This window comes from Haliotis cracherodii, unplaced genomic scaffold, assembly GCF_022045235.1.
Source record: "Haliotis cracherodii isolate W230 unplaced genomic scaffold, xgHalCrac1.p SCAF_7, whole genome shotgun sequence".
Taxonomy (NCBI): Eukaryota; Metazoa; Mollusca; class Gastropoda; order Lepetellida; family Haliotidae; genus Haliotis; species Haliotis cracherodii.
Genome location: NW_027266330.1, coordinates 38537371 through 38563279, shown reverse-complemented (window position 1 = coordinate 38563279; position 25909 = coordinate 38537371). Strand labels below are relative to the sequence as shown.

Sequence of the window (25909 nt, the reverse complement as noted above, 5' to 3'; positions counted from 1 at the left end):
GTCAGGGTTGCGCACCGTTCCATTGTTTATATTTGACACTGACTGTTGTTTAAAAACATTTGTTCACATAAGCATTTTTGTGGAATAAACTTCACTTGTTGGTGGATCTTTTTATGCAAATTGTTAGAGTTGACATTGCAGAAATCGCATTTTTTTTTGTTCACTCGGTATTGATGTAAGCCGGCTGTTTGATGTAAACTGCATGTGTTTATTTGTCAGATACCTACCTTGTCATCTACTGTGAAATATTTCACAGTATATAATGAATGAAAACAAAATGATTCTCAATGCTGATTGACGGAATGTATGGTCAAAATTTCCAGACTCAGATAAGTTTTATTTGAACTAGTTTACTATCGTGGAATCATAAAACAGTTGGACTGTGCTTCGGTTAAATTTCAAGACTTCGATGCTGTTTCACACGCGTAGGAATATGACAAAATGTCACTTCGCCTTTCTCACAAGGGTGAATATAAGTGTTCCTTTTTAGCTTCTTATGTTTAAAATTGTCGCAGGGTTATGGAAACAATAAACTGAAATGGTGAAATGGTGGATTATTCTCGTTACTCGTAAATTATTGTTTCTATGCCTACCGACAATTCTTTGAATATTATCCGTCTATCGGCTGTTTCAGTCGGGGTGGGGGGTGGGGGGTGGTGACCAATCAGAATCGAGTAATTTCCAAATTCATGGTATTTCGCTTAATACACTGTCTATTCCTAATTTAGAATATTTACAATCCCATTTATAATCTGCTTTTCCTGGATTGGATACATTTTCAAGTAGGTGAGTTCAGCATAAGGGTAACAGACAACCATATTCAACAGTGCAATAATGCAAAATGGTAACACACATTTGTACACACATTGAGAAATTGTTTTCAACAAAGCATGACAAAAATAGTTGATGCTGTTTCTTGAATATTTATTGTGACATTTGCATAATACATGTAAACAGTCTTCGTATTGACCATTATGATCATACACAGTTATATACACTTTGAGCCATTTATTATTATGAGAATGTCTGAATGATAGTTATGCATGTCACACAGGTGAATGAAAGTATTCAAATTAAAATAGTAAAGGAACTTATGAAAGCAATTCACTCTTGAGATCATGAATACAAAATGCATTCTTAAACGTAAAACAAACAGTTTCTGATTTACAAAAATATGGTGTTTATTTCTTGCAGCAATTGTAATTTTGTATGCATTTGGAGGAAATGTATGTGGAATATTTAATGTTAATGTTAATTGTTAAACAATGACGGAATTGTGTCTGTTAAGATTTGGTAGAAGTTCACATCATTGTGCTTTGACAATGATCTGTTGTCAGGAATGTGTTGCTATCTAATGTAGGCAATTGCATTGAAAGTTACGATATTTAGATGCTTTTCGAGTCAAGTGTAATCTGAAATCTTCTAGAACAGCAAGACTAATCCAGCACTGTATACAACCTTCTAGAAAGTATTTAACCTGTAAAAAGGGACAAATACGTGCCTCGCACATCTCATATTACATCTCGTATTACATCAAGACCAGCGGATGTGTGAAGATCATTGTTTGTACCCTGAATATTCACTGGCCACTGTTGCTGCTAGGTGAATATTATTACCACTGTTATTATATTTTATGCTGCCATTGCAATCGTACTGCCATTGAATTTTGTAGTGCCACTCTGTTTCGTAGTGACATTGTAATTACTTTGCAGTAATTTGTATTGGTGTGTAAACCTAGTTAATTTTATAATACAATTGTTTATTGTATATCATTTATTTGTGGTTTGTTGGTTTCAAACTGAATTCATTAACGTATCCATTTCTGGGTTAACTTATTGTTTCAATTTGTAAGTGGACATGCAACAAATGGAATAAATACAGATTATACGGATAATAACGTTGATGGGAGCTGATGAATGAATTTAAGTATCAAAACAAATCAATAATATTGTCGTTTAGCCACAGTCTAGGATGATAATGTGTGATTAGTTTCACTTAATGTCAATGTTGCATGAGGTTAAAATAATATTCAGATGAAAGGATGGCTATATCGTGACAAAAATAAGGCTTTGCATATTACATTTACATGAATGAAAGATGAAGAGTCTCTTGTATATTTTCAAGGCTAGGAAGATAATTCAAAATCAATTGATTGTCAATATCAGAATTCAATTATAATCTGTATGACTTACTCACGTTTAAATCATACACTACCACACACTGCATTCGTCCATACAGCATTATTATCGTACGCAAACAATACTACATTTCATCACTATCACATGACCTTGTTACCAGAACTGTTCAAAGCTTTGAGTTCCCCTTCTTTGGTTTTGGTGTTCCTTGAACAATCCCATTTACGAGCAAGAGGCTCGAGGAGGAGAAAGACTGACGAGATTATAGCACAAGCACCTAACAGATGAGAAGACGCATGGTATGTTCCCGTGATGTCTCTTAAGGCTCCTGGAAGTAAATACAAAGATGAGTGAGGAAGCGAGCACAATCCTACCCCATATTACACAAATACATATCCCAGAATGATACTCTTTTTCAGCAGCACTTTGTGTTGTTCAAAATAAATACATACTTACCACCAAGGGCCGTGCCAAATTGTGGGACATTTTACTGTATATATTCATACATACCTTGTCCTGTGAATATGCATCCTAACCTGCCACTTTGTTACAAGAGGGAATGAATGGGGTTGTTTTAAAACTGCTTGAACAGTATTTCAGTTATTAAACAGCGGGAATTGTTTTTTACACTTTTCGTATGGCTTGTTGGAGGAGATTCAAAACTAGCATATTCTGTATAGGTACGTGTGCTATCGAGCTAGTTCAGAGAACCTATTTGGGATGAATCTGCAATTCGAATTCGTGAACAGCACATCCTGGAACATTTGAAGTACACGGAACCTCCTTTGCCCAAAGACAGAGTACATACTATTTTAATGTTCTAATTCTACAACCAATGACAATCATAACATCCTTCATTGTAACTAATTTAGTGGTGCGAGGGGTGATTGATAAGTTTTGAGCTTCACATAGAAAGACTTGACGTAAAGACATTGAAATTAGTTATTTTTTCAATGTAGTCTCCATCCACATTGATAAATGTTTTACCACCAATGTTGGAGGGATTTTGTCACAGTTTCGCGGAAGCCCTATTCCTGGTTGTCCAAAAGGTTCTCCACACCTGTTATGAAGGCATCGAAATGGGTTCCCACTGGAGCTACATTTGTGTACGGGAACAATCTCATTAAAATCACATCTTAGTACCGCTAAACATTAGGGGTCACGTCAGAACGACCTTTCACCCTACCAATCAGAGCGCTGCTTACCAGATCATGAAAGTGACGGTCGGAATGTGATTTCTCATCATGCAGCCTCGAAAACTTTAAAAGGGGGTATTCCGACTGAATCTATACAATCTATACCATATATTAGCCATTCGAGAATGTTCTTTTGTTCAGGTTTCAAATTTTTAAGCGAGAATTTGTCAAAATATGTTTCGAAGCGTAGTCTTCAATTTGCAATTAGTGCCGTAAAGCGCGAGAAAGCTGCCTTCTGATTGGCTAATGTCGACTTCTTGTCAGTAATTCCATTGGTCGGTCAGATTTCTCGAAAGGTTGATCTGACGTGACCCGTAATGGGATGTCCTCAGATCTTTTTTAGCGGCAGCGAGAACTAAGATCTGATTTAAATGAGATTGGTATGGGAACAGATGAAAGTCAGGCGAGGCCAGATCAGGAGAATAATGTCGAGCCTCACTCGTGGATTGTAGACATGACAATGCCTGACCCATGCACTGGTGGATTGTTCTGATAGAGGGGCACACCTATTCCTAGCGTACTCTTAATACTCATCCCGTAATTGCCTCAGAAGTGCAGCATAATATGCTCCGTTTATTGTTTGGCCTTTTGGAAGATAGCCCACCTTGATGACACAATCGGCATCCAAGAACACAGGGGCCATAACGTTTCCAGCTGATGGGATAGTCTTTCTTTGGTGAATAAGATGCCAGATGCTTCCACCTTTTCTATTGTTGTTTGGAAGTGGCGAATGCGGATTTCATCAATAGTCACATATCGTTGTGAGGTCCTTTTCTGCCCATGCTAGATTATCACGAGACATACTGTACCTGCACCTGCTATATGCATGTTCCTCAAGTCGATTTTCCAAATGTCACAGATCCCTGCTTGAATTGTCACAGAGAACAATTTGCTCAACTGACTCAAGTTGTGTTATGGATATACAACTATGACATCATGTAATGTCCACAACATAAGCTTTCACAATTACTCAATTCCTCCTATAGGAGGCTCAGAATTTATCAATCAACCACCGTCATATTTACCCATGTGGATTGTGTTTATTAAAATGAAACTACTTACCCAGCACGGGATGTATTGCAGCGAGAGAGACACCAGTGAAAACTTGCACAAATCCAAGAGCTTTAGGAAAGGTCTCCAGGCCAAGAAGTTCAACCATCACCACAGGATTCATTGCAGGAAAGCCACCAGAAAACATCCCGAATAGCACAGAATACATGATCAAAAGGTTGAAAGAGGTATAATATTTTGTTAATTGGTACAACACACCTGTAGCAGTCATGAATATAGCAAGTAAATGATGAGCCCTGATTTTTCCTGATTCAACAATCACTCCGGACAGAAATCGGCTGAGACAGTCGACTCCAGCATATATTGTGATCAGCAATGCTGATTCCACATTTGTAAAGCCAGCTTCCTCTACGGCTGCTGGGAGGTATGCAGCAAAGAGTGAAACTGCGCAAACACCGAAAAAGTTGAAAAAGGCAATCACATAGAACGTAGCTCGTTTCAAAACTGAGAAGTCCAGTGATCTTCTAACCTTCGTACAACAGGAGACATTTCCTTCAAATTCTTCAACATTTTCAGAATGGGTAATGATGTTGTTGAGACTTAGAGTTGAGACTATATTGATGTCAGCAATGCTGGCGTATTTAAGATAACTGGACTGTGACAGTGTGTCAATGAAACTACCGAAGTAGCTGTCGTGTCCTTTGTGGGTTTGGTGAAGACGGATTGGAGACAATGGGTCTTCATTCTCACCAAGAGAACTGCTCTCATCGGAAATGTTAGTCTCACTCTGAGAACTTTGGACACCATCGGCGGATCCGTCTGGGAGAAGAGGCTCATTTTGAACACGGAAGGAACGTAGGACACCTCGTTTATGTAGTTGAATTGTTGGGTCAGATTCTGTTCGTATTCGGAATGGTTCATGTTTCTGCATGAGCATCTTCGCAACAGATATGTTCTGTTTGGGACGACCATTCACAGCATCAGTTTCGGTATGTCCATTTCTGATTCCATTTCCAATGTGGCCGATTCGAGACAGAGTGACTGGTGTGGGAGGAAGGGAAATATTGTCATTTATGGGCTCTATAGAAACAATTTCAAAATCACTTTTACTTTTAATCTGTTCCTTAAACTTCTCCAATACATCAAGTCCATTGGTTTCTTCAGGTTCCAGCCTCTGTCTACATGGCGCTGGTCTGTACAGAAGAACAAAGATCAGAATTTCCATAAGTAATCCTCCACTTATAAGAAGCGTGCCTCTTAGTCCGTACTCGGTCAACAGATATCTGATGAGTTGTGGTACTATCATCCCCCCAAGGCTTACTCCACAGCTACTTATTGCCTGAGCAAGGGCCCGCCTCTTCTCAAAATAAAGACCAATGATGACAAGACCGGGACCATAGAGTAAGGCTGATCCCATTCCTGCCAAAAAAAACAGTCGTGTGCTGAATCTTCAATTTGTGAATAAACTGCATATATATATATTACATAATTACATAATATTACATATATATGTGTGTGTGTGTGGGGTGTGTGGGGTGTGGGGTGTGGTGGGTGGGTGGGGGGGGTGGGGGGGGGGGGGGGGGGGTGTGTGTATTGAGTGTCTAACCATAACGCAGTTTGAGAGTTGTATACTCAAAGATACTTTTAAACCAGTGGAAGCTCAAACATCAACCAGGAACAGCATTTGACACCTTGTATATTTCATAAAACAATACGTCATCTTCAGCGGATTCAGATCGACCCACGAACGTGGTTAATGCTTATCTGTGATCGAGGTAAGGAATACTTGATTGTTGTCAGGAGATTTCAACATTTTGTATGAGTGAGTACAGGTTGAATCTGCATGGGCTCACCTGACAGGATACTCTGAGTGAAGATGAGGAACTCAATGTTCATGGCAAAGAAGCTGAGGATCCCACCGAGGGACATTAAGATGCCACCAAGTATGCACGTCGAACGAATGCTGAACCTGTCCAGAACAATGCTGAGTCCGAACAAGGCTGAAATGATACATTGAATACTAGTATGTGTACAAAGTAACCTATGCTATATCTCAACTGTATTAAGAATGTATCAATAAGAGTGTTGTATAGTAAACAGTATTGCACTTGTATCACACTGTGCAGCTTATGCTGCAACAACCCAAGGTGTCGCAGGTCTTCAACGTGTTCCATGTTGGATGAAACTCTTAAACCAAGAAACCTGAATAGAGCGTAGGCAACTGAGCATATTTATCGTCTTAAATACCTGACAGGTGTAAATCAGTGTAAAATAATCATTCTGAATATAATATTAGAACAATGCATGCCATCATTGTAATTCTTAGCTTCTCTGTATTATTAGACTAAAAGAGACAGACAGACAAGAGGAAGACAAAGGCATAAAAGAGCGTGACATCTGTTTCCGTGACAAATAAATAACTTAGTATTCACAATAGCGGTCAAATATTCAAAGCAAAAGTTGTTCTTGGCAATATTGACGAATGAATCGTGTTTTCGTGTTTAAGACTGTGAAATGCTATTGATACGCAGGTGTATGTTCAGAAAATGTTCTATTTCACAACGTTTTCAGTCAGATAGGTGTCACACTACCTTCGTATTTTGAAGATGAATCGTACATACCTGTTAGGCTATATGATGCAGAATAGATCCCCATGATTAGTGACGTCACAGACGTTGAAGCTTTGAATTCCTTCAGGAATTCAACAAAAAGGATGCCAAACGAACGGTACATGCCAACTTGAATCAAGTTGATACAGAATGTGGCTGTATAAGTAAACAAATATAGGATACAATGAGGTAATTTAGTCACTTATGTTGGTTGGGTTAGCATCTTTGTCATGGTGGTTGGTACATATTCGAATCTGGACCAGAGACCACCCTGTATACATGTAGCAATGTTTAACTATCATCTGGGTTCAAAGCCAGTACATATTCGAATCTGGACCAGAGACCACTTTGTATACATGTAGCAATGTTTAACTATCATCTGGATTCAAAGCCAGTACATATTCGAATCTGGACCAGAGACCACTCTGTATACATGTAGCAATGTTTAACTATCTTTTTATAATAATCCAGTTTTTGTCAGACAATCCAGATTCTTACATCAGGAGCATCTGTCTACGCAATTGGGATAGGGTGACCTGGATCAACCATGTCCATATTTCAAGACATGTATGTGATATTCATAAAAACACCACAAAAGCTACACAGTGGCGACAAAGCGGTACCAGCATCACAGATACAAATAATACATTTTTGAAAATGAAATACATATAATTATTTTAAAGTTAAAACATTTATCTAAATAGTAAATTAGAAGGATTAAAAATATACAGACATTTTTCGTATCTTTTTTTGTTTGGAGAGAGAAGTAGTGACAGTAGTGACTGGTATCCGATGTGTGCCAACAGGTGTCGAATCGCTTTCTAAGATAGCTCAAATTTCGTAGTTCTAAAGATCACGACGGCGATACAGACCGTGAAGTAGTTTGTCTCACAGTCCCTGAACCATATTATTTTCCCTTCCAACCAGGCCTTACTGTAATGCTTTAGCCCCAAATGAAACAAGCCAAGATGTTGAACAGGTTCAGGCTGAAATTTCCATCCCACTGGGGCTGCTTTTAAATCTTAATATAGTCTCCGGTTTTAATCAAAATAATATCTTTTCAGAGACTAAGCGTTAGTCTAACCGTGAAGTACAACTATCCAAAAGATCCCATGCATGTCTATATTTCTTCAGACAGACTCTCAATGTTCCTATCGATATATACTGAACCGCAAAAGAAACGTCACCTCAAGTAACATTGCATGAAAAGTTGTAATTTAAATATCTGGGTAATTCTTGTCAAAGTTTCTAAAATTTAACATTCCTTGTCCGGGAAAATGAAATTTGATGATAAAAACCCAAAAGCAGATGACAATAAAACCGATCGCCCAAACGCATCACGACAACGGCCATGGTGACCCGATGCACGTGAGTTCCGTGCAAATTGAAATGCACATGCGTTCCCCTATTTCTTGCCCACAAATATCCACCAAGATCGGATACCATTCATTCGTTATTGAATTGCTACCCCATGCCAAGATTGACAAGCAATCAGCGACACCAAGGCCTTGGAGGATTGCAAGCTGGACAAACCGCCCGGCAAGAAGCCAATGCATTTCAAATCCACGTAAGGACCATATGCAGGCTACACCAGTCCACCAACACTGCAGATCACCGACCACGAAGTGGAAGACCCAGGGTCACCATCCGACGTCAGGATCGTCAGATTGTGCAACAGCATCTTCAATATCGCTTTGTTACTGCTGCGGAAACTGCTGGGGACCAGCGACACATTAGAGCGGACACCGTGCGTCGACGATTGACGAGCAGACACCTCCACTGTCACAAGCCACACCGAGGAACCATTCTCACACCACGTCATCATCGGGACCGTCTTCAGTGGGCAACGCAGCATCAGCATTGGCGCCATCAGCAGTGGAGAAGAGTCCTCTTCTCAAAAGATAGCCGTTACTGTATCTCAACAGCAAATGACAGAGAGAGTCTGATGACGCCGTGGGTAACGTTATTCGGAGGCTTGTGTTTTTGAGATAGACTCGTTGGATGGTCCTAGCATCATGGTGTGGGTTGGAATTGGTCTTGCGCAGAGTGTCGGCCCTGTGGTCTTCTAGAACATCGGTCCAGGGAGAGGCAATGGTGTCACAGCAGCTCGGTACATTGATCAAGTCTTGAGACCACACGCCATACCTCATTTTGCACGTCACCACACGTTTCAGCATGGTAACGCCCGTGTCCACACTGCCAGAGCAACAAGAGACTTCATCCAGCAGATTGGCATCAGAACCATGCAGTGGCCTGCCCTCAGTCCCGATTTAAATCCCATTGAGCACCTGTTGGACGAGATTCAAAGACGGTTGAATGACGTCCGACCAAAGCCGACTACTGCAGCTGAACTGCGTCAGGCGTTCCTCAGAGTGTGGGCTCAAGTGCCTATGGCCTTCATCAACCGCCTCATCCATTCCATGTATCGACGTTGCACGACAGTCATCAATGCACATGGCGGACACACGAGATACTGACTTTTAATGCCATTTTCTCAGAGACGAGTGTTGTGTTCCACTTTAAGAACATTTGACACTTTAATTTCAACCTGGATGATCAGTTTGGCCAAGTTTCATCTTTTTCATATGTCTCAAGGTATGTTTACAGTTTGTGGACAAATAAGGTTTCTCATATATCTATTCATGGTGACGTTTCTTTTGCGGTTCAGTATATATTCAAACATTTGATAATTGTTCGGAATTAGATGGAGAATCAATACTACTAAAACAAGTTAAAGAACATCGATAATTGGAAGACTGTGACAGAGTCGGACGTTATTTAACTTCTACTGAGTAATATGTTTTGATCTACGACCACGTGACCTAACGTAAACATGAAAACAATGGAGAAGTGAATTTTTTAAATTTTCACGAAATTAATATTTTGACCTCCCTTCCCCAACATTAACCTCTCATAATGTTTTCTTTCCAAATTGATGATGAACATATTCGACTTAATACTACCAAGGTTCAAATATCGTTACTAGATTATATTTTTCACTTTGTATTTTTGCTGTACAATGATTATACTACGTTAAAAGAACTGATATAACAGACTATACAAATGTATTCAATACCAACGTACCTCCAACAATGACCCATGCCCAACCACGATCTATGGGTAAGTTGTTTTTTATCTTGTTATCCTCGTCATGGACTTCTGTGGATGCTCCTCCGTTCTGTTCGCGTACCTTCCGAATCGTCATTGTGCTGCTGCGACCGACTGAAATACATCAGATGAAACATCACGTACTTTGAGATCCTGTCTCTCTCCATCTAATGGTGAAGTATTTTTTCGTTAAAGGACAACATCTTCTACCACAAGTCAGTCAGTGTTTTTCAGGCGTATTTCTTCGATATTACAGCGTATCAGTGAGTGAGTGAGTTGGGTTTAACGTCGTTTTTAACAGTATTCCAGTTATATCACGGCGTGTCGGCTTTATGTGGGATGAAAGCCCGATGTGATGCAGGTCTCAGACGTTTATCACTTTGGTGAAACCCACTAAGAGATTGAAGTGTGTTGCTGTGCGAATTGAAACACACCATATCACTGAGATATTGAAGTTTGTTGATTTGCGAACAGAAACATGTCATATCACTAAGAGATTGAAGTTTGTTGCTTTACGAATTGAAACACACCATATCACTGAGAGATTGAAGTTTGTTGCTTTACGAATTGAAACATGCCATATCACTGAGAGATTGAAGTTTGTTGCTTTACGAATTGAAACATGCCATATCACTGAGAGATTGAAGTTTGTTGCTTTACGAATTGAAACATGCCATATCACTGAGAGATTGAAGTTTGTTGCTTTACGAATTGAAACACCATATCACTGAGAGATTGAAGTTTGTTGCTTTACGAATTGAAACACACCATATCACTGAGCGATTGAAGTATGTTTTGATTCCTTTCGCAGCAATACTATGTTCCTATATTTTATGGTGAGCGAATTAATGTTTACTTAAAGACACCAAATTAAGACATCTCTTTATGCATTCATTGTGGTCTGTCCTAAACATGATACAATGCATCCTATAAGTTCCTGTCAGCAGTTGCAGTACGTCACCGTCAGGACTTGCTGAGAGAGATTTGCTTCGCGATATATTTTCCTTTGTGAAAAGAACCTTATTTCCAAAACAGACAAGGAACTTTATGTCAAAATTTGGGATTTGTCTCCACATATTATTTGTTTCCAAATATTATTATTTGAATTGATAAGAGTATTTTATTGATTGTGTAACTATAGAACTCAAACACATTTAAATATATGATTCGATATGTTTCAATCGAAATTGTGTTCTTTTCTTATATGAGGCGGTATGATAGCCTTGTAGTTAATATATCACTCCCGACATGGTTATGAATAAAGTTTGAAGTCCATTCTGGTCCCCGATATTGCTGAATTGATAAGCAAAGCGGCTTAAACATTTGCTCTCTCATAACTATATTTTCTCGTTTGAAAATATATGACTTAATTCCCAGCAGTGGTGTCGGATTAACGAGTGTCTGATTAACGGTACATAACTATATATCACGGCGACCTGTAAATAGTCGAGTCTGGACCAAGCAAACCAATGCCATAACCATGGGGCCCGTCCACCCGATTCTCATTTAACCGCCTCTTCCGACAACACGATGCACTGGGTGACCTACTTGACCAGGAACGCTAATAACGTTAATGAAACACCTGTACTTTCTCCGTTTCATTTGACACTTATATTGTCGGAAAATACGATCTTTATAAATATAATTATACGTACTATAGAAGGATAATACAAGAATACATAAAAGATAAATCTCGGAAAGACAAAGCCTAACTTAAGCCACAGTAATCACTTAAAAAGCGTTGTATTCCGTGTTTTCCTATAACTGCAAATATTGACATTAACACAAACTGTATAATTAGTCAGATACATATGTACAACATGCATACAGTCACTAGTGACATTTATTTCGCGTCAGCAGATTCGTACGGGAATCATTATTTCGCTTTCTGGTTGAATAACGTTTTGTTCAACACATTACACAACATTATGTACTTCCTGTATTGGTGCCTTATTGGTTTAATGACCATAACCTATACGTGAGGTAGCAGCTGTTGCAGGCAATCAATATCCAGGTTGTATTTATACTGGACAGATAAAGAAACGTCGCAAGAATACAGAAAATAGTTAACTGTTTTTTCAAATGTCAATAATGCAAAAAATAATTGTCGGAAAACAACCACCTTTGGCACAAGGGATTGTTTGAGTGTCAGTCATGTTATTGCAATGTCATATCGAGGGTCTGATCACGTGATCCTCACAGATGGAGGCTGAAAGTCAGTACCTGGTGTGTCCACCTTGTGCGTTGATAACGGCCCTGCATCTTCTCTACATTGAGTGACACAAAAGGTTTACAGACGCCATTGGAATCTGCGCCCAAACCCTGAGGAAAGCTACACTGAGTTCTGTTGCATTTCTTGGATGCGGTTGGGTCTGGTTTAGTCGTCTTTGGATGTCATCCCACAAGTGTTCAATTGGGTTTAAGTCCGGTCTCGGTGAAGGCCATGGCATTACTCTGATGTTATGCTGTTGGAGGAAGGTCCTGGTGGCTATGGCAGTGTGTGGACGGGCGTTGTCATGCTGGTTTCGGCGTCTTGCAAAATAAGGGAAAAACGTGGGGTCGGAGAACCTGGTCGATGTAGCGGGCGGCTGTGACTCCATGGCCTCTGTCTGGGCCAATATTCTGGAAGACAACAGGTCCAAGTTTCTGACTGATGCCGATTGCACCCCATACCATAATGCTTTGTCCTCCCCACGGGTCTCTTTCAACCACACACTGTTCTGTAAAACGTTCACCTCTCCTTCGCCACACTCGTACTCTGCCATCTGCGGTGGAAATGCAATACCGACTCTCATCTGAGAACACGTGGGTCCTCCACTGCCGATGCCGCCAATGTTGTCGTTGGGTGGCCCACGCAAGACGTTGCTGACGATGATGAGGAGTGAGCACTGGACCCCTGTGTTGACGGCGACAAGACGAGCCGATTTCGAACAGTGTCAGCACTGATGGGTCGCTGATGGTTGCCAATGGTCTGACGAGCTGTCTGTGCCGCTGCGGTGAATCTGTCCTGCAGATGTTGCCGCAGGATGAAGCGATCTTGTCTTGGTGTTGTGACTCGGCGACGACCACTGCGTGGACGATCATTAGTGCTGTTGGTGGTGTTGTAACAAATCCGATGTCTTTCAATGGTTCGTACACTGCAGTTAAAAGCATTGGCAATGACTTGGGTACGTTGTCCGGTATTTAATCGTCCGATGGCTTGTTCACGTTTTTGGGAGGATAGTCGTGGCATGGTCGCTGTCTTCACAAAGCAACTGAATTCTCAGTAGGTGTCAGGTGGTTCTTACACAGAACCCTGGCACATGTTTCACGTGCATTTCAATTTTCCTGTGCATCACTTGCAACTTGCTCCCACAGGCATCTCATAGTTCCCAAGGTTCACAACTGTTACACCGAACGCAACCGGTATTATCAGTTGAATGTCATAAACTGGCTTTTTTTAAAGTCTAAAAAACATATTCATGAAGAAATATAACAATTTTGATCATGCACAATTATGTCCTAATAATCCACAAATACGGCGTTTCTTTATCTGTTCAGTATGTTAATTATCTCCACATTTATAACAACAACAATGCGATTCAATCCGGCGCTCGCCACAGTCCTCTGATTTAAAAATGGGGTGACCAATAAACTTATTGACCAACTTTGGACATTCGGGATCACTGATATGTAACATTAAATGTATTAGCTGTAAAAGTAAAGTATTCTATGAATGTACGAATGTACACTGATGGTTGTGTGAATATTCTGCTTTTTAATATCCTTGCTAATGGGTTTCACCGATACAACTATGATAGGCGTTTTTAAGAATATGATGGATGAAAAGGTAGACCCAATATATGAAACCAACTTCTTTTATGTACTATTATAGCCACGTTTCGGTATGGAAACTTATACTGTTGTCAAGCAGGCCTACATAATCCGAGCATGGTTCAGAACTATAAGGGGCGGTCGGGTAGCCTAGTGGTTAAAGCGTTCTCTTGTCACGCCGAAGACCCGGGTTTGATTCCCGACATGGGTACATTGTGTGAAGCCCATTTCTGGTGTCCCCCGCCGTAATATTGCTGGAATATTGCTAAAAGCGGCGTAAAACCATACTCACTCACTCAGAACTATAATGTTTTGTGAAGAATTAAGAGTAACGACGACCTACAAGGGATACCTGCAGTACCTCTGGTTTTCATCCCACATGAGTGAGTGAATTGGGTTTAACGCCGCTTTTAACAGTATTGCAGTTACATCATGGCGTGTCAGCTTAATGTGGCAGGAAAGCCCGAAGTGATGCAGGTCTCAGATGTTTACTACTTCGGTGAAAACCCACGAGCACGCGCATGGTGCTGACAAACCTAGAAACATAATCGGGGTGAACCGGGATTCGAACCCACAATCATAGGTTTCTGGCGTGTCCAAGGGACGCAGTTCTGTACAGCGCATAGCGGCGCCTTAGACGACAGGGCCACCCGGCCCGTGCCCCCTCATCCAACATGAAGCTGACATGCCATGATATACATGTAACTGCAATACGGTGCTGTATTGGGAGATACCAAATCGTAGGCACCGAGAACAACTTGGTAATTGGGATGCAAGCGTGATATTTCGAAAGCGTCTATTTGCATGTGTTTGCATTATTATTATTATTACTACTATTATCATTATATTATTATTATCATTATTATTATTATTATTATTATTATCATTATTATTATTACCAACATAAACTCGGGAATGCATGTGATCGCAAGATAAGCAGTTGAACTAAGATAACCCAGTTGAACAACACTGTTGGACTTTAAGCCCAACACGAGACGTAAAGGAGGTTTTGTTGACTCATCACGTGAGGTCAAGTGCACACATTGTATCTTTAGGAGTGTATTCCAGGGAATACTGCAACGTCTCAGCCACTACTATTTGGCGTATATTTAAGCTGAAACCACGACCATCATCCAAATACCGAATAGATAACTGGGAGTACGTTATCATTCCTTTGATCATCTAAGTCGCATATGCACTGCTTGAAAGCAAATATTTACAAAACTAAAAAAGCGGTCACCGTTTGGGTCATTTGCGGACAAATGTGCTGATAATAAGACCGGGTAACTATAATGAACCGCAAAAGAAATGTCACCCCAAGTAACACTGCATAAAAAGTTGTCATTTTAATATCTGGTTAATTTCAGCAAATCCAAAAATATATCATTTGTATAGCATAAACTCCCTACCAGTACCCATTACTGAGACCTCTAACCATGCCACACAACCGCTTGCTTGGCATCTTTGCTTTGACAAACAAAACAGTATTCTGTCAGGCTCAACAAACAGCCTACCACAAATATTCTGTTTCTCTTGCACATCCCGTTCCCTTTACACCCAAGCTTGTTTCTATAACTGCACATTCATGTGAGGTTTGTCTTTTCAATAATCAACTTGACCAAATTAAGCAAGCATGTAACTTTCATGTTATTCCCAAAGTCCAACACCAAAACTAACAGAAATAGCTTCTTCTGTGGCTATAGTTTACCACATATTCCTACTTCTACGAGGACAAGTTAGCTTGAGACGAGCGCGATCTCACTACGTATATGTAGCTCACAGGAGCTCTTTAAATACCATGTGTTTCCTAGTATATGATGTTGACCATCCACAATCACACTCCCGCGGTGATCTGTGTTTATTGGTTTATTGAATAAAAAACAGTCATGGTCTGGTATGAATGGAATACAGGCAATGGAGTCTGATATTCCATTCAACATGAAATAGACTAAAATCTAATCTCTGAAATGAACATATCGTACATAAAAACAGTTGCTCAGTTATCTTAATAAAAATATAATAAAAAGGAGCCCAGTGACTCTCTTCATTTTCAGCCTGATACTGCAGTGATCTAGACTTGCCAAACACTATAGACTTGCATGGGCTGTATTTGATATATATTTGTATCAGGGTCTGTGAGACAGACTAAACATGAAAGTGTGAGCTACTTTGAATAATGTTTCAAAATATCAACGTTTATCCGTCTGTGGGAGAAACGCACAAAATAGCACCTTTCATAGACACTAACACGTTTGTGAAATCCACGACCACATGAGCCGTTACTTATCAAACGAAATATCAAATCGGGTTTAAGCTGGGATTTCAAGCCATGAGCTTCGGATCACTCAACCCTGCACTGCGCATGCGTCGCCTTGGGGACGTTACCCGGCTGTTCGGTGAATCAAGCTTCGGTGGATTAACTTAAATCTAGCCGCGATTATCTCTCGTGTATATCCGAAAAAATGATCAATTGAATAAATGATCAATCAGGTATTCAAACTATTTTTTTAAGATGTGAACCTGTATCCTGAAAATATGCAATTCGGCGGTTAGGGGTCTCCACATTGTGCATCATACTTTAAGATAGTGTCACGTGCTCCCGATATGTAATAAGTGCACGGGTGCAACACAAACGTTTTTTGCGATCGGTTGGATAAAACTGGAGGGGGCTAGAGTGCAGATTTTCTTTCAAGGTGACACAGTGACGCTAGCTTTGCTTGTACAACCACCACCGCCTGAACATCTATGTTGACACAGTCTATAGGCTGTGACATTTTCAGCAAATATTTGTAGTCGAGTCGGATGACACCCGTGACCCACATGACGCGATTAGAAAACAGCCCACCAGAAAAGCGGAGGATGAGAAACAGGCGTTATTGTTCACTGACCTCACCACAGAATTTAGGATACAAAAAATATTATCGTCGGAGGTCATTTGATTACAGGTAGGAACTATATCATCTGCCTCAAATTATTCTTATGCAAAATTTGCATTTACTCTTTACAATTATTTCAAACACAAGCTTATTATGTTCTCCATTCAATTAGGTTTCAAGTCTAACGTACCATAAACATACAAAATGCATGTTCCAAATGTTCTTTTCAAAATTAATGCATGATGACAGTATTGCTTCAACGCGGGTGTGGGGTGTGGGGGTGTGGGGGTGTGTGTGTGGGGGGGGGGGGGGGGTGTTCTTGTGTGGGGATGCTGGGTGCCATGGATGCCATGTGTTGCAGGTCTACCAAACGTTATTTGGCCTCTCCTTTAAGACCCTAATATGTAGTGCGGACACAAACAAATATTCTGTCTCAAACAAAATTCCTAAAGGCCCTCCATGACAGTATGAGTCTGTTATCCTTATCACAACTTGAACCTGTATTGCACTGCCCAAGTGGATAGAGCACCTGATAGGGAAGTGGAAGGTCCATGGTTCGATCCCCGGCCGCCTCATACCCAAATACGTTAAAATATGGTACTTGTTGTTTCCCTGCCTGGCGCACAACAGTGTGGCAAAAACAAGGACCGATCGGCTCTGAGTCAGTATACTACAGAACGAGCATTAGTCGGGTCTCTTACAAACAGACACACACCTACAAGTGCAAAAATCTTGGGACACACAATCGCTACAAAATACAGTACAGAGATTATCACGCAAATATTATTTCCCATTCTTTTTAACATATAATCTTACATTAGCATCTTACAACATGACGACACCTACCGTTTCGCCACACCTTGATAAAAAAGAACTCCCGATGGGGAACACGAAATCCGGTTCTGTTTAGTTTGGACCAGTACACACCTCGCCACCGTGTATGTTTCAATGTAAACATATAGCCTGTTATAGTAGAAAGAACCAGTTGTAACTAGATGTTCTTATCACAAAGAGAATTCCCGTTCGTTTCACATCCCATGTGTACAACCACTCCGTGCACCTGCTACACCGCTCGTAATATGCCATACACGTGCATGGGCGAACACGTCGGCAGCGTGTCGTGTCTTTGTTTGAGTAAATCATGTAAGTGTGTTATATGTTAGCAGTTAATGGCTTCTGGCAAAAACCGTTAAGCTCTGTCCTTAAGTATATTTTTTAAAGTGATGACTGTTCTTCAATTACTATAAAGAGTGAGTGAGTTATTTATCGGTGTTTGACGTTTCTATTTTCCTCTCGTCCACAGCATCCGTCTACGGGCAACTCGGGGTCTATGCAATTGTGATGACGAATGCTATCAAATTATTCATAGGATCTGATTGTCTCTGCCTGTGACAATGGCCTCTCGATGACAACGCTGGCCAAGAGTTGCACTAGAGAGTTGGCTAATACTTAAGCTTCCTGACAAACAAACTTTCTGGTAATTCTAACGTTTGTCAAATTCTCTGGTTTCTAAATCTGATATTCGTTTGCCTACGTTTGGGAAACGATATTTGCATAAATATACAATGAGCTCCTAATTTAAACCTTAACAATGAACTGTACCACTGTTGTAACCTGTTCCGTTCATTTACCATTGGTTTATTTCTGTTTTGTCAATAAATTTAAGACAGATTACATATGAAGGTATAACATCGGCGTATTGTAAATGTCAGGTGTCGGCAGCTTGGCCTAGCTTCACAAAGACACAGCATACGCATCTATGTAACGTGACCATGTATAACACACACACATACGCGCGCGCGCGCACACGCACATACACACATACGCACACCCACGCACGCTCACACGTCGCTCTATTGGTGTAATAATCTTACACACATACTCACTATACACACGTCGCTATATTGGTGTTATAATCATAACACACATAACACGCACACATTTGTCGCTATATTGGTGTAACAATATTAACACAAACACACATGTCGCTATATTGGTGTCATAATCTTAAACACACACACACACACACACACACACACACACACACACACACACACACACACACACACACACACACACACAGAGACACACACACACACACACACACAGACACACAGAGACACACACACAGAGACACACACACACACACACACACACACACACACACACACACACACACACAGAGACACACACACAGAGACACACACACACACACACACACACACACACACACACACACACACACACACACACACACACACACACGCACACACACACACGCACACACACACACACACACACCAGTACATACCTCGCCACCGTGTATGTGTAACATACAACATGTTATAGTACAAAGAACTAGTTCTAACTAGACTCTCTTATCACGAAGATAGTTTCCCGTCGTTCACATTCCGCCCATGCATAGAGCCCATTTCTTAACCTTTTTCACGGCTTCCCATATGCAAGTTATGTCTATTGCCAGTAGAAGATGGTTTCAGGCCAAACCGTTAAGCTCTGTCGTTTAAGTTGTTTTATAACTGATAAGTATATAGTTGGCTTTGTAAGAGTGAGTTCTTAACCGGAATTCGACCCCACAGCAAATTGTGATGAGATAATCATTATATACACATGATCAAATAGCAATGTTTGACATTAAGATCATCACTATTCATGTGGTTCGACCCTCTTAAGAAGGCCAAGAGGAATCTATAGTTAACCCAAACTGAAAGTACATACGTGGGTTGACGTGGGGTGACATGGGGTTTAAATTCGCCTTCAATGTCATTGCACTCACATAAAGACGTGCATGCACCTTTCGTGTGTCTGTCTTATTTACTGGTCCGGACTAATGCTGGTTTTATAGTACGATCCAACAGAGATACCATGCCACAGTTTAACATGAATACCCAACTCAGACAGAGCATACTGACTCATAGCCGACCAGTCCTAGTCTTTTTTTCACTTAATGCCGTGCGCCAGGCAGGGTAACAACAAATACCATCCTTTAACTTTTGTTGGTATGTCGAGGCCGGGTATCGAACCACCGACCTGCCGCTCTCCGGGCGGACGCTCAACCACTAGACCACGTAGGCTGTTGAACGTACATGTATCTTACCTATAATATGTATACGTTTGGATGAGCGTTTTTTGGCGCAAAATCCATGGATGGAACACAACACAAGTGTTGTCTTCTTTAACTACAAATAATGCGATTTGGTGGTTCTTTGTTGTCAAAACTTGACAGGTCGGAACAGAAAGATTAATATCAGTTTAGGTTACACTCAATAAACATTAGGCTTTTTCATGACACGACTAGGTACACATTACCTGACTAGAAGACGGTCTCAAGCAACATCGCCTTAGAAATAAGCCTGACACAACAGTGAACGCATGTGCCTATCTGAAGCTCTAGATTACCCCACCCAATCGTGTCGAACCTGAAATAGGCTTAAATGGGGTCCAGGCCTATTCCCCTGCCTATCCCCTCCCCCAACCATCCATCCAGGTAATTTCCCCCCTAGTTCACTTTCCATTGTGGTTCTTAAGGGGACTTAGGGGGAAAATTAGGTGGAGAGTTGTTACAGCTAAAATGGATAACAGGCTATCTAACGGGCTCTTGCAGTACATGTTTATGAAATTGGTTGATGGCAAGGAAGTCTATAATAGATCAGTCTTCTTTGAGGACCTTGCTGCTTGTTTGTCACGACGCACAGTCAACATGAATTACTGGTGTACGTTTTGAGCAGTAAAGATCATAATTAAGATCCATGACTACATATTAAGATACATGTCATAATGCTGAAGAAACGACCCGTGACGACCCGGGGTAGAGTAGGTCTTAAGCAACCCATGCTTGACGTAAAAGGCAACTATGCTTGTTTTAAGAGACGACTAACGGGATTGGGTGGTCATGCTATCTGACTTGGTTTGATGCATATCATCGTATCCCAAATGCGTGGCTCGATGCTCTGGATGTCAGTCGATTATTTACAGGCCATGGAATATTGCTGAGTGCGGTGTCAAACAACAAACAAACAAAACAAACAAAAGCTGAATAAACGCAATCATCTCATGGCAACAACAGATGGCTGTGGTTTAAACCGTCAAAGTAGCTTTGCAGAATTGAGTCCTTCACAATCAGGATCCACTGCTAGTCAGTTCGAATCCCAAATGCATTCCGATTATAAGAGAAAACGTCTACGTTCTCGGATTCACATGTTGCCCCTACGGGTTTCCCATATTACGTGATTGTGACGGGATATATTTTGTTTGTTTGTTTGTTTGTTGTTTAACGCCGCACGCAGAAATACTTCCAGACATTTAAAGGACGATAATTGATTTTGGCCCAGACACTCCAGTACATGATATTAAGAACAGCGTCTCCAGGAACGCCGTGCCCCAGAAATCTTGATGAAATATTTCTTAATTATTTTTAAAAATGACATATACCCAATCCCCATAAAGCCACTAATTGGTCTCAGCCAATAAACTGTCCGAGCTGTTGCAGTTTGGTATCAGTTCCTTAAATGCACCAACCGAATATGGTTGTCTTGTTGACGTAAAGCTGCACGTGGATGACCAGCCTGTGGCAAGTCATGATCGTTGCCCTGCTGTAGACGTCTCCAAAGAGGTGACATATGTCTGGCAACGTCGTTTACGCCATTACTATTTGCGGCGCACCCACGACGAGTAGACGTTGATTTGCATCAGACCGGGACACTGCGTAAGCGTTATTTACGGTTTTTATGGGCATCTGGTAGCTAAATAAATGAGTGTGAACTGTTCACATTAAACCTCCACGTGTGTGAGCATCATGCTCCCAATAACCATCAAACGTCAGAAATGTGCACCGTGCATTAACATGCACTTGCAAACTGTGAATGACGACCTTAAAATCGATAAGATGCCTTCATGACTATATACTGAAAGAATACATATTACTTTTTTTTAGGTTGATATGAAGCACAGTTACTTTTTGCCGTCAGTATATATCTTCACTACCAACTAGCACTCAACATGAACTTTGGTTGACTCGTTCGGCCCGTGAAGGTAACTACGACATTAAAGTTAATCCTATTACAAACCACGCCGTATTGTGTATCTGAACAGAGGTCGGCAACACGACATACCATGGAAAAACGACTGGAGTAGCGAGACGATCTTTTCAAATGTCAATATAGGAGCAACATTAGGACTGAACTTAACCCAAGAAGGTCACGTTTGGCCCAGTCGGCTGCGACCCCGCTTGGAGAGTTGCGTCCCTTAGGCGTTCCAGGATCTATGGCAATGGGTTCGAATCCCTAATTCGCCGTGATTATGATTCTCGATTTGTCATCACTTGTTCCCGAGGATCTTCACCCGTTATTTCGGAATTTCCTTCCTCGCCAAGCAGTGATGATATAACTGAAATACTGTTGTTGCTCTCTGATCCTTTGTTCAGGTTCAGGGGCTGTGGGTAGCCTAGTGGTTGAAGCGTTCGCTCCTCAAGCAACTATGATAGGCGTTTTTTAGAAGATGATGGATGAAAAGGTAGACCCAATATATGGAACCAACTTCGTTTCTGTACTATTATAGCCAGGTTTCGGTATAGAAACTTATACTGTTGTCAAGGCCTACATAATCTGAGCATGGTTCAGAACTATAAGGGGCGGTCGGGTAGCCTAGTGGTTAAAGCGTTCACTCGTCACGCCGAAGACCCGGGTTCGTTTCCCCACATGGATACAATGTGTGAAGCCCATATCTGGTGTCCCCCTCCGTGATATTGCTGGAATATTGATAAAAGCGGCGTAAAACCATACCCACTCACTATTCAGGTTCATCTGGTCTGGTGAATAGCGGAAGGTCGGTGACTCTTTTCGCGTCATTCCAAAAGACGTTAAAATGGGGTACTTGATGTTACCCTGCCTGGCGCTCGGCATTATTCGATCAAGCAAGACCGATAAATACAAACGTAAAGACCGTCTCTGTGGTCTGGTTGATAGAACGTCTGCCCGGAGAAGGGAAAATGGTGGGTCGATCCCCGGTTGCGTAATACCAAAAGATGTTCAAAGATGGTACTTGTTATCTACCTGGCACTCGACATTAGGGTATAAAACAAGGTCTGGTTGGCTATGAGTCGGTACAATGTGTCTTAGCGGGGTACACATATATACTGCGGCATGGTACTAGTACCTCAGTGGGTTTGCTCTATAAAACCCACTTACCCCATTTTATCCCACAACCCCGCCTACGCGAAGGATACAGACACTCTGTTATGTGTAAACTACACTCTTCAAAAAAAGAAACGCATAGTTAAAAAATAAGGATACTTATTAAGCGGATGTAAAAGTATCTACACAGAATATGCGTGAACACAATCAAACGAAATAACACATGTGTAGCCACAAGGGGGCGTCATGGTCAATACCTGGTCACATCACCTCTTCCAGCCGTCACTGCTCGACACCTCCTTGGCACAGATTGCACTAGTCGTCGGATTTTATCGTGGGGACTTCTTCGTCATTCCTCCTGTAAGGCGTTGGCGCGTTGTGCCAGTGTGTGGGGACGCTGGTGACGTTGACGGACGCGTCCATCAAGTTCTTCCCACAAATGTTCAATCGGGTTGAGATCAAGCGATTTGGACGGCCATGGAAGGACATTGATGTTCTCATTAACAAGGAAATTAACTCTTGCACGTGCTGTGTGGGGCCGAGCGTTGTCACGTTGGAACAGCTCCCTCTGGCGGTCCAAAGTTGGGAGGAGGTGAGGACGCAGAATTTGGTCTACGTATCGGTTTGCTGTTAGATTGCCCTGGACAAAAACTAACTGTGATGTACCCGTGTAGGATATGGCTCCCCACACCATGACACTCCCTCCACCAAATCGGTCCACCTGTCGAACGCGTCGCCAGTTCCTGAGATCCCATGCCTGTACTCTGTTGCACCACCGGACAGGTCCAACTTCTGGCTCGAATTCCCACTTCCCTCAGACGATTTCTGATGGTTTGGTCGGAAATTCTTCGCATACCAGGCACTTGTCCTGCAGTGTCTGTTGCTGTAGCAATTCGATTCCGTAGGTGGTGCAACCGGATGTACCGATCCTGAGCAGGGGTGGTCACTCTTGGTCTTCCACTTCTAGTATGATCTTGAATCGAATTGGTGCGGGTATATCGATCCTATAGTCGAGATATGGTGCTTTGGTGAACGTTGAAGTGTCTTGCAACGGCAGACTGGGACTCCCCTGCTTCTAAAGGTCCAAGGGCGATATTTCGGTCAGCTGCAGTTAATCTTGGCTTTTTTCGATCTCCGTTGACGTCAGACAATTCGTAATGAACTGATGAATTTTGTACGGTCTTTTATAGTCAGTGTCTCTACTCATGTTTCCAACACTTTGCACGTGCATTCTGCAGAAAACGTTTTCTGAAAGCAATTTCCGGGCATCCTTTGCATTTTTGCTGATAAACGTTAGCAAAAAAACATTTTGAGTGTGTTTGCGCGCAATGCACAGCAAACATGAAATGATTAACGGGAATAAAACATAAGAATTGTCTTTATGACGATTGCTGGGAAAAAAATCTAATTGGAATTCTCAAAACACCTATGCGTTTCTTTTTTTGAAGAGTGTAAGTTTAGACCATCCATCAATACACGTTTCCCCTGTCATTGTTGGTTCAAACACACATTGTAATGTATAATCTAAACAACAATCTGTATATGCATCATAGGGACTGTATAATGCAACTACGCCCACTGTAGGGTAATACTCGTGCCTCCGGGCTTACCAAGTCATAAAAGCAATATGCTTGACAGAAACAGAACAACAAGTGTCTATTCACCATGCTCAGAGACACCACATCTAAACAAGCAAACCTTAATCCAGTTTAAAAAATAGCCATTATTAAGAACTTACCAGAAGCTTACGTCACGTTCGGACTACTTATGCCTACAGATTATTTTCCGTGTGAAGGTGTTTCTGCTGACTTGACATATTTTCAGACGTGGCTTAATCACGTTGTGTACTGAAAGTCGTCAAGGCGTCTTATCTTCAAACTGACTGAACTGTCTGGAGACGTCAGCCATCGAAGGTCCACACAACATTGTCTTACAACTCTCACCACTGAGGTCAGTGACAGCATGTGTTGTATTGTTTGCCGATTTCTTTAACCACACGAATAATAAGTTAACGCATTTCACGTCCTGGTGGCTTGTTTAAGTATATCAATATATAAAATGAACGCCATAGCTGTAATGTTTGCAATACCAGGACTCAATGTTTCAAATATGTAAACTAGGTGATACCTAATTCATGTCTGCATCGTTTTTGTTTTGCTGGGAACATTTACATGGAGGCGTGTATAATGTATAGTTATAAGATACAGTTGTCTGACATTAATGGGCATGTATTAAAAGATGCTGTCACATAGATGCAGCCATTGTTTGTGTTTAGCATAACATACATGTACACCATAACATGAAGACTCAAATATGAAGGGATGTTGAAAATGGGAAAATGTTTATATAGACGGGGTAAGTGTTTGTTCGTTGGTTTCTCTGTATAATGTTTCTAACGTCAGATGAACTTTTTGGGGAGCTGTAGAGGTCAAAATTGTTTGTACCCTTGAAAGCTTTTATCATTTATCTGATGCAACATTGTTATTACTAGGTAATTCCAAACATCCACACATTGCATAAAACATCAGTAATGTCCCTTGTATCCCTACAGCATTTCATTTTTCAAGTAAAATCGTTTTGGACATTGCTCACATATACACGTACATTGAGTCTTCCATTGGAGAAACGTTTACACGTAACTGTGTCATTAAAGAACAAGTATTTGCAAAAATGTGGTTGCATGCCTGTTCTAATTCGTTACAAAAATAAGGGAAGTTATGAGATAAAAATATGTTTTCAGATTTGCGGTTGTTTTTAAATATTAGAAGCCTGAAAGCGATAGGTCCGGAGGTTCGATCCCCGACCGTGCCATACAATGATATTGTACTTGTTGTTACCCTGCCTGGTGCTCGGCATTAAGGGGCTAGAACAAGAACTGGTTGCCTCGGAGTCGGTATACTGTGTCTTTGTTGGGTATTCATTTTAAACTGCGACATGGTATCTCAGTGGGCTCGCACTATAAATCGGCATAAGTAGGACCAGTGGAATCAGACACAAACACACGTGCATGCA

The 25909-nt window shown here is 41.2% G+C and overlaps 2 protein-coding genes across 11 annotated transcripts in view; one reads left to right on the top strand and one right to left on the bottom strand.

Annotated features, from left to right (window-relative positions):
• Positions 1-25909, top strand: part of LOC139447121 (monocarboxylate transporter 12-like) — a 61171-nt gene that overhangs the window by 3255 nt on the left and 32007 nt on the right. Inside the window, exon 1 of one of the 6 annotated variants that reach the window (XM_071228300.1) lies at positions 16760-16817. The exons of 4 other annotated variants lie outside the window; for them this stretch is intronic. The gene's annotated coding sequence lies outside the window, so the exon portion shown is untranslated. Of the gene's footprint in view, positions 1-16759; positions 16818-24789; positions 24848-25909 lie in introns of those variants that run through there. One more of the 6 variants, XM_071228299.1, reaches the window with a different exon arrangement.
• The window catches only part of LOC139447120 (monocarboxylate transporter 5-like), a 55143-nt gene continuing 30141 nt past the window's right edge, over positions 908-25909 (bottom strand). For 3 of the 5 annotated variants that reach the window (XM_071228293.1, XM_071228295.1, XM_071228294.1), the window contains exons 2-6: positions 10036-10173; positions 6964-7107; positions 6196-6342; positions 4394-5761; positions 908-2463 (exon numbers count right to left, since the gene is read on the bottom strand). In XM_071228293.1, coding sequence (XP_071084394.1) covers positions 2279-2463; positions 4394-5761; positions 6196-6342; positions 6964-7107; positions 10036-10156 — 1965 coding nt within the window. In that variant the 5' untranslated portion in view covers positions 10157-10173 and the 3' untranslated portion in view covers positions 908-2278. Of the gene's footprint in view, positions 2464-4393; positions 5762-6195; positions 6343-6963; positions 7108-9096; positions 9215-10035; positions 10174-17594; positions 17679-25909 lie in introns of those variants that run through there. The other 2 variants (XM_071228292.1, XM_071228296.1) reach the window with 2 other exon arrangements.